The 10,235-nt window shown below is 37.2% G+C and overlaps 1 protein-coding gene across 1 annotated transcript; it reads right to left on the bottom strand.

Annotated features, from left to right (window-relative positions):
- Positions 1-389: 389 nt before the first annotated feature.
- On the bottom strand, positions 390-3,571 carry LOC107630454 (Subtilase family protein). The gene is made up of 2 exons (XM_016333584.3): positions 1,719-3,571; positions 390-1,318 (listed from the first exon to the last, which is right to left on the bottom strand). The coding sequence occupies exons 1-2, from the start codon at positions 3,394-3,396 to the stop codon at positions 654-656; spliced, it is 2,343 nt and encodes a 780-aa protein (XP_016189070.3). The 5' UTR covers positions 3,397-3,571; the 3' UTR covers positions 390-653.
- Positions 3,572-10,235: the final 6,664 nt, after the last annotated feature.

Here is a 10,235-nt window from a genome sequence, read left to right as displayed (position 1 = left end):
CGAGTTGAATCTCAACCCTACCTGATCAACCCGCATCGTATATATTTATATGTTATATACTAATATAAAAATATGTTTCAAGTAGATGTTGAACAAAAAATCTCTCACTAAATACAAAAGATTCTTAATTACTAAAAGAAGATCATTAATTGATAATTTAATATTTTTGTACATAAAAGTCAGTTCCATTTTAAATTATTATCAAGTTATATAATAATATTGTATCTTTTTTGTAATCCGCAAATAAAGTCGAGTTCCCGCAAGTTAAGAACGAATAGAGTTAGAGTTGAGTTTATTTAAGAATCCTCCCTCTTTTCCTGCGCCCATTTTCCGGAGGTTCAGTCTTCAGATCAATTTTATGTATTTCTATACTATCTATCAAGCCATTGTTTTGTAACATTAATTTCACCGAATACCAAGTACACACATCACAACAAATAACATCTCTACATCCCTTCCCCTGTGCAGTCTTAACTTGTTTTGCAAAACAAATAATAATAAAATTAAAATGAAAAGAAAAAACATCACAAACCGTCTAACTGCCCAACTAATAATGCTATGTCGTGTTTTATGGCAACAAAGCCTTTATCTCTCTCTTCAATCAGACAACGGCTTTTGTGGTTTTAAACAGTACTAAGCCCAAGCACTCTATCTCACAACGTTGTCCAAGCAAAAGCTACTGGGCTTTTAACTTGGTGATAGGCATTGCTCCACGCAATGCTACCAAACCCATACCTAGCTTTATTTTTTGTACCCTTCTTGGAAACAAACGTCACAGTGTACGTTTTACTCTCCCCTACTTTTCCAAACACAAGCCTGGTGGGCTTCACTGTTACACTCACAGCCGGCGGGACATTCACGGTCACATTGTAAACCGAACCGGCCTCGCCAACATTGGTCAGCCTCCGTGTGTACCGGACAACCCTCTTGCCACCAAACATGACCGAGAATGAAGGGTAATTTAATTGGCCAGGGTCAGAGAACTTCTTGGTGCAATTGAAACCGGAATGCTTGATTAAGATTTGCAATTGTTCTGGGCTATAGCCCAAGGAACACAAGAATTTAACGTAGTCACTTGTGGAGGCATCATAGACAAGCCCAGGGGAGAGAGCCTTCTGTGGGTTGACGTGGCCTGAACCGTGAGCCCATGGGTTGGAGAACGAGCCTTCGGCGGCATCATGGAGTAGCGACCGGGTGTTGTCGCGGGTGTAGGCTGTCGTCATGAGTGCCGATTTGATTGCACTGGGACTCCATTCTGGGTGAGCTGCTTTCAGCAACGCAGCCAACCCACTTATGTGCGGACATGACATTGAAGTACCTACAATTCCATAAACCACAACTCCACAATCAATATCATCAACAAATATACAAAGCACTAAATTCTCAAATGCGTCACTGTTCAATTTCCCACCCCAGTAAACTGTAAATATAATATAGTAACTAGATAGCATAGTTTAAATTACCATAATAATATGTGTGCTCAAAATTTATCAACCAAAGTACATCAATATAGATTAGGTCATTAATAAAGCTTTGATAGTATATAGCACATTTTTATCTAAATGTAAATTCATAACCAATGAATACAGTTGTTTATTAACAAATGACAATTTGAATTTCAGATCATCAAACACTGTATATTTGCTGAAATTTAAAACACGAGGCGACAATTGGACAAATATGTTGGCAGAGGAATAAAGAGAGAAGAAACAAAATACCTGACATAATGTTGAACTTAGTCTTGCGAGTGTCCTGAGCCAGCCCAGAGGGCCCAATGGCTTCTGACCAAGCAGCGAGAATATTGACACCAGGCCCAATAACATCAGGTTTCAGTATCTGCCTCGTCACGGTATTGGGCCCTCTCGAACTGAAAGCAGCCACAACAGGCGACGGCCTAACGTTCAAAACCGTCCCACCGAAGCTCAAAACCGCTGTCGCCTTCGGATCCGACCCGACATACTCCCTGATCTGGTCCCCAACAATCCTCCCAACTGCCACCGCCGGCAACAAATGACTATCGGCCACCAACTCCTCCCCACTCTCTGCCGTGTTCGCAAGAATCATCCCGACACCACCGGCGTCCCTCACAACCTGTCCCTTCTCAACCCTCGCATTCATCCCCCTATCGCAAAGAACCACTTTTCCCTTCACCAAAGCCGGGTCAAGCGAACCGGGCAGACAAATGCTACTAGACTGGTTCGAATTCTTAAAATAAACCAAACTGACCGGTTCAGTTCCCATCCCTTTCCCACTATAAAGCGAAACCCCAGAAAACCCCTTCTTGTTACCAAGAACCGCAAAAGCCGGGAAGTCACGGTCAAGTGTACCTGCCCCAACGGTCATAATCCACGGTGCCACGTTGGCAAGTGTGCTCTTACTGGGTCCACTGTTCCCCGCGGAGCATGCCACGAAGATCCCTTTCTCAACCGCCGCAAACGCGCCTATCGCGATTGTGTCACGGAAGTAAGGGGCGGAGCCGCCACCGAGGGAGAGCGAGAGCACGTCCACGCCGTCTTCAATTGCACGATCTATTCCGGCGAGAATGTCGGAGGCGAAACAGCCGTCGGTCCAACAAACCTTGTAGGCCGCCACGCGGGACTGCGGGGCCATCCCACGGGCCGTTCCGGTGGCGTATCCTAAAAGGCTTGCGTTAGCCACCGGCGAGCCCGCTGCTGTGCTCGCCGTGTGGGTTCCATGGCCGTCTTTGTCGCGTGGGGACACAGGCTCCTTCTGTCTCCCTGGGTAACCGCTTCCGGAATTTCCGGACGCCATGTGGAACCCTCTGGAGAAGCTTCGTGCCCCGATGAGCTTCTTGTTGCAGAGTTTTGGAGAGAAGTCCGGGCCTGATTCGCATTGTCCGCGCCACCGGGCTGGGATCTCAGGCATTCCTGCGTCATCGAAGCTTTTGGATTCGGGCCAGACGCCGGTGTCGAGTACGCCGATAATGACGTCATTTAGAGCCCGTCCTAGGTCCTCGGTACTGTGGCCGGCCCACAGGGTGGTTTGGGTTTCGAGGCCAAGGAACTCGGGTGTTCGTGTAGTGTGGAGTTGGTAGAGTGTGTCCTCGTAGAGGCCAAGGACTGAGCCCGAGGCGAGAAGGGCCTGGGCCTGTTGTGGGTCGAGAGAGGCAGCAAAACCGTTGTAAGCTGTTTTGTAGGAATAGAGAAGTGGATCCGAATCTGAATCTGAATTAGTTGAGAGAGATTGAAGGCTTGCGATGTACCAGTCATGGTGGGTGGAATATATGGAAGGCTTTTGGTTGTGGTTCATGTGAACAATGTAGGTTTTCTTCTTTGCCACATTATTAATAGGTGATTCTAAGGAAGATGAAGAAGAAGAAGAATGTGAGAGGCAGAGGAGGAAGCAGAAGAATAAAATGGAAGGCATTTTTCCCATGTGAAAGGGGGGAAAGGGGAATGAAAAGAAGATGGGGTGTGATTTGATGATTTAAATAAAAGAGAGGGGAATGTGAAGGAGGAGAAAGTAGTGGCAGTGATGGTGGGGAGTGTGTGTGTCAGATAATGGAAGAGAGAACAGACGAGGGACTCTTGTCCCCTTTTTATAATTAAATACTAAGGAAAGGTGTTTCTTAATGGATCCTTTCTTTAATTAATCTTCTGCCATAATGCCAGCATCAATACTTGAATAGTAATTTTCGGGTAATTTTCTGATTAAGTAATAAAACTCATTTTATAATGAAAGCAACTACTCCCATGAAGATGTCAAAAACATCTTTTTATGATGATTCTTGTTTAAAAAGTATAACTTATTTGTTTAGCAACACTTTGAATAAAGGTAACACTTTTACTTAAAATAAAAATCAAGTCTTATAATCTATAATTTAATGGTCAAAATAAAATATCTTCACATAATGACAATCATAAAATCTTCATTGGAATAGCCACCTATAATAAATATATGTCTAAACTTATTGTATGACATTTTAATAGTTTTTGTAGGTCTTTTTGTCACTTTGGACTTTCTGCCATGTTGATCAGAAAAAAAAAAAAAAAAGGAAAGCAATAAGCATATTTGTTCCTCTTCAAAAATGTGTTTGATAAAATTTATGTAGTAAAATCAATGTTGCGGTCATTTTTAATTTCCAAATATTTATATTTGTAAGGTCATGCATATATTTCTCTTATTCAAAAGTTAAATTAATAACACTAATTAGTTTGGAAATTAAATTAAAGGTTTACTCATAAATCATAATTATATGCATGTCCCGGGGGAAAAATGCAACAATTTCTCTTTGTAAATGTATTAAAATTGTGATTAGGAAACATTGCTTTACCATGATGTCATCGATTCCGTTACCTGCTTTTGTACGCGTTTCTTGACTTATTGGGCTGCTAATGCTTTTATATTCTCCATAATCACGCTAGGCATGCTTGATAAAGGAAATCTCATCGTGAATTATTATTATTAAGGTAAAATACTATTTTAGTCCATGATGTTTGGGTTAAATTTTAATTTAATTTTTAATATTTTAAATATTTTAATTCTGTTCCAAAAAATTTAAGTTAAATTTAATGTAGTTCTATTATTAAATTTGATACTAATAATTAAAATAAATTTTTTTGTACAAAATTCTAAATCTAACAATCAATTGTTAATACTTTAAAATAAAAAAAATTATATTAGTAATTGTTAAAAGATTTATTTTACTTATATATTAAAATTAAATGCTATTGACTCTTTAATATGCGAACTGTTTGTGTCAAATTTAATGGTGAGATAATATTGAACTCACATAAAACTTTTTTAGTATTAAAATAGGACGTTTAAAATTTTTTGAAAATAGAATAGAATGTTTTAAATGTTACAACCAAATTAAAATTCTGCTCAAATGTTGAGAACCAAAATAAAATTATTATTATTATTATTATTATTATTATTATTAGTTAACGTATACTTTTAAGATTATTATAAAAAAGGTAAATATGTTCTTTTATATCTTTTATATGTTCATATATATATATATATATATATATATATATATATTTGTGGGTGTTTATTATTTGTCTATTTATTTATTTATTTATCTAATAAAATTAAACATCCAAACGTTTTTTAAACGAAGTCTCTAACCAATTCTATCACGTGTTGTTGCTTTTTCTTCTTCCTCCTCCTACGTATGTATTGTTACTATTGCATCTTCCTTCTTTATCTTCTTCGCATTTCTTTCTTCAATATCATCGTCATCATTGTTACTGTCGTCGTCATCGTCACTGCCACTGCTGTAATATCCTACCACACAAAGCTTTACGCTTAAGTTCGTAAATCAGAAGTGGTGGAGTATTACGACCTCTAAAAGTAAAATACAAATATAGATATATAAGAAAAGAAGCTTAACTAGGAGCCTTGAAGAAAAGTTGAATAAAATAGAAGTCGAAAGTCGCATAACCATAAAATGCGTGATTAGTGAATCAGAAGAAATACAATACATATGAGATAAGAGTTTCAAAAGGGATGCATATTAACAAGCTCCAGACTTGACTTGCGAAGCAAAGGCCAACCAGAGTATATATATACATATACACAACTCAAAAGTTTACCAAAATACAAGTTATAAATCCTGTTTCTCCAAGTCAACCTCTAGGAGGGACAAGATACACATATATACAAAGTGGAGAACATATATACATATATAAAAACTAAATACATAATAAAAGTCCCAAAATCCATAGATCTTCGCTTCAAGTGAGTCTCCAGCACGCTCAGTGAGGTGACTCATATCCTGCATTTGAAAAACAACAGAACATGTATGGAATGAGAACCGGATGTTCTCAGTATGGTAAAGGTGCCTATATAGATGATAAATAATGTCCCAAAAAGCCAAAAGCATTCTAAAATTCCAACCGTTCAAATCAAATCCTAGAGTTCTCACTAAGCCAGAAGCAAGGTAACTATATCTAAGGATTTTTTTTATCCTAACTCTTCGTTTTCCGTTCTCTGCAAACCCCAAATTCACCAAGTGGAACAACCATCAATGCCTCATTCACCTGCCAGGGGGATCTCTCAAAAGCAAACACAAGCAAGATATACAAGGAAAGCACAATTATGGAACAGATACAACAAATAGAATATGTTGCAGCTAATTACAGACAGGCAGTTAGGCAAGCTAAAACAAATGCAAACTCAAACAAAACATACAAGTGCATATGATGTGTAACACCCTAATTACCCTAAGCCTTACCTCTAGCCGTAAAGCAAAGGTTAATCAAAGGTTACGAAAATTCTAAGGCTTATACATATTTATATATAGAAGGAAATAATATATTCTAGAAGCCCGATGAAGGATTAAGTGTAAACCCCGCTAAAATCAATAAATAATTAGTTAATCATTTGAATTTTCATTAGAAAAATTAAATATGCGAAACTAATATCAAAATAGGATAGAGCTCCCTAAAACGAGAATTTTGATACTAATTTCGAAAAATTTGGCCCAAAATTGGACCGGATGGACTGAACCAATTGAACTGGGGCCCAAACCGGGCCCGTGGGTCCAACCGGACCCATTATTTAAAAGGAGCAGAAGCTCCTTCTCCCTCATTCAGCAGCAACACCAACGAACAGATTGGAGAGGGGAGAGCTCACCTAAACCCTCATCAACCCTTTGATCCACCATAACTTTTCTGTTCGAGCTCCGATCGCCGCACCGTTCGCGGCCACGCGTCCAGCGTGTCAAGATCTACATTTTTATCGGATCAATTTCACTGGTAAGCCTCAATTTTGTCTCAGATTCTCTTTCCCCTTTCTCTTTGTGAAATTGAACCCTTATAGTGGATTTTGCCAATTCGGTGTTTTAGGTTCAATTTAGCTTACGGAGCTTATTGGGTTTGAGTTCCTATGCATGTGGATGCAGTAAGGATCACCTAAACCTTAATCCAATTTTGATTTTAGTATGTGAAATCTGAATTGGAGATACACATGTGTATTAGGTGTGAATTAAGTGTATATATATATATATATATATATATATATATATATATATATATATGCATCAGAAATTGAATTGTGGACATTTGGAAGCTTGGTGGTGATTGGAGCTAAGATTTTGGTCGGTTCTCAAGCTTGAGGGGCTGTGCATGTGAATTGAGTGGCTGCCTTGGACTAAATAAAGTGATCGGCGAAGGTATGGTTTAGGTTTCGCGTGTTTAATATATAAGGTTGTGTGAAAACTTAGGCTAGGGCACTATAAGATAAGTTGAAATGACTAAATGCATTAAATGGTTAGCTTTGTGATGTTAATAGATAAACTGATGATTGGGTTTGTATTGGAGTTAATAGCTATAAAATGTTAGAATTAATGAGAATGTGTTATTGAAATCAATATTGGTGAGTTGGTGATGTTGTTGGATAAATATATGATTGAGTTTAAATTAGAATTTATGAGTTGAGTTGTTGATGTTGTGGTATGTGTGCTCTTGGATTTATTTATGATGGGTTGAGTTGTTATATGAGTTAATGGATTAATATAAGTAGAGTTGATATATATATATATATATATATATATATATATATATATATATATATATATATATATATTTGTGGTTATGGCTTATTGGAGTGGTTAAAGGTAGCTTGAATTGGTTGTTGATGAGTTGGGATTGGATATGTTAGCAATATGCAGGTTTGATAAGTAAGGAGTTATGAATGTGGTTAAAATGAGGTTTGAAAGTGTTTTGGTAAAAAGTAATTTTTGGTGAATTTTGAAAAGTCCATAACTTGCTTCTCAAATTTTGGATTGAGTTGTAATTTGTTGCAAATGAAAGATGGTTTTATGAGCTTTTGATTGATATCAATTTTGTGAAAAACTGAGTTTTGTAGAGAAAGTTATGGACATTGAAAGTTTGGTAAATAAATCTGTGTTACAGGGTATATAGAACAGGTCTGAAGCAGCTTTCTGGAATTTTTGGAAAAATGCCCATCCACGCGTATGCGTGGGTCACGCGTACGTGTGGCGTGGTATTTCGACGACGCATGTGGTGCAGAATTTCTAACCACACTACTAATCGGCAAGTGCACCGGGTCGTACCAAGTAATACCTCAGGTGAGTGAGGGTCGATCCCACGAGGATTGAAGGACTAAGCAATAATGGTTAATTGATTTACTTAGTTAGACAAACAGAAAATAGTGTTTGAAAGATCAAAAAGCATTAAACAGAAGACAAGCAAATAAATAAGTTGGGAATAAAATATGGAGAAAAAGTTAAGGCTTCAGAGTTATCTATTTTTCGGATTTGACTTTTCTTATTAACTATTTTAATCATGCAAGATTTAATTCATGGCAAACTATATGTAACTAGACCCTAATTCCTTAGACCTTCCTAGTCTCCTCTAAAATTCATCAACCGCCAATTCCTTGGTCAATTAATTCCAATTAGGGGGTGAAGTTCAATTCTAGTTTATGTGCCACAGAAACTCTAATTACCCAAATATAAAAGGATTATATGTCACGTATCCCGTTAAATTCAGATAATTTGAAATTTAGGAGAATATGTTTTCAAGCTGTTGTTCAAGTAAAGAGCTTTTCCAAGTTATATAAGAACTCAATTAGAAAGAGGGTCATACTTCCGTTCCACCCAAATTAATAAGATAAAGAACGAAAACAATTCTTAAATATAAATCAGTACATGAATTAAAATAGAAAAATAATAAAATCAATCCATACAATAGACAGAGCTCCTAACCTTAACAGTGGAGGTTTAGTTGCTCATGGCAAAGAGAAAATAAGGATTCTGATAAAATGTATTTTGGCTGAAGTGGAATGGGATCCCCTGTGGAATAATTCCAATCCCCTTTTATATCTAATCCTAATTAATTTAAAATCTATCTTCTAAAACTAAAATAACATCTTTTCCTATTTTAAAATAAAAATTAAAGTTTAAATCAGAATTAATAGGAATCAGCGTTTTCTGCACTTCGCGCTTGTCATGCGTACGCATCAGTCACGCGTACGCGTCGATGGTCTTCTTCGCGTGTCACGCGTATGCGTCAGGTACGCGCACGCGTCGCCATGGAAAGCTCCAAATCACGCGTACGCGTTAGGTATGCGCATGCGTCGCTCCTCGCTGGTCATCTCCTTTAATTCTTGTGCTCCTTCCATTTGTGTAAGCTTCCTCTCCATCCTCTAAGCATTTCTGCCCTATATAGCCTTCTTCTCTTTTTCTGCGGAAGCTCTATCAAATCCAACCAAATGCTACCTAAAATAAACATAATTGCACAAGACTCAAAGTAGCATCCATAGTGGCTAAAAGATAATTAATTCTTGATTAAACTCAACAAATTGAATGCAAATTCACTAGGAAAAGATAGGAAAGATGCTCATGCATCACAACACCAAACTTGAATTGTTGCTTGTCCTCAAGCAACCAAACTAATTATAAGCTTAGAATGTGAATTTGCATGAGAATGAGAGTTCGATTAAGCTCATGTCCCTTCTTATAGTGGGGTTTACAACTGCAATCTTAAATAGTTTTGGCATCTCACTCTCCTTTGAATCAGAAGGATGTCAATGTCATTTAGAATTAGAATCCGGATAATATTATGAATTCTCTAATCTTTTGTAACTCAATTTAACCCTTGAACACAACAATTTTTCTTTGATTCTCTTTTCTTTGGTGCTTTGCACCTTGAGCCTAGCCGTGACTTTAAATGTTTTGTCTCAAGCTTTACTTGACATAGAAACACCACAAGTACTTAACTGGGGAACTCTTTTGAAGTTCTGATTTTTCTTTCAGCTACTCCTAGACAGTGGTGCTCAAAGCCTTTGGCATACTCTGCTAATTGCAATTGATCTCGACTCTAAATGTTTTGTCTCAAGGATTGCTTGACACAAGAACACCACAAGCATATGACTAGGGAAACAACTCTTTGAGCTTTTAATCATGTCTAACTTCCCTAGTCATTGATGCTCAGAGCCTTGGACCTTGCTTTTATATCCTTTTTTTGCTGTTTCTTTTGCTTCAAGGATTAAATTTTTGTTTATTTCAGAGAAATCATAATAATTCTCTAAATCCTTTTTCCTTGTACATCAACATTCTTTGATTCAAATTTAAATATGCACTGTTCATGTCATGCATTCAGAGTTACAAAAAATACCACCACATTTAAGTGAATAAGACTACTCTTCAATATAAACTCAATTTCTCATGCAATATATCACTTCTTTTTCTTTTTCTTTTTAGATTCAAGTTCAGTGAGCGGTACATGAGACAAATAACCGAATGA

The sequence above is a fragment of the Arachis ipaensis genome, chromosome B3, assembly GCF_059453495.1.
Source record: "Arachis ipaensis isolate K30076 ecotype BB chromosome B3, ASM5945349v1, whole genome shotgun sequence".
NCBI lineage: Eukaryota > Viridiplantae > Streptophyta > Magnoliopsida > Fabales > Fabaceae > Arachis > Arachis ipaensis.
Note: the sequence above shows the minus strand (reverse complement) of the source record. Positions and strands in the feature narration are given on the sequence as shown.

Excerpts from the sequence above, each read along its gene's own strand:
- LOC107630454 (XM_016333584.3), bottom strand. The coding sequence starts at position 3,396 with ATGGGAAAAATGCCTTCCATTTTATTCTTCTGCTTCCTCCTCTGCCTC. Across the intron at positions 1,319-1,718 it reads TAAGTTCAACATTATGTCAG|GTACTTCAATGTCATGTCCG; the intron begins GTATTTTGTTTC and ends ATGGAATTGTAG.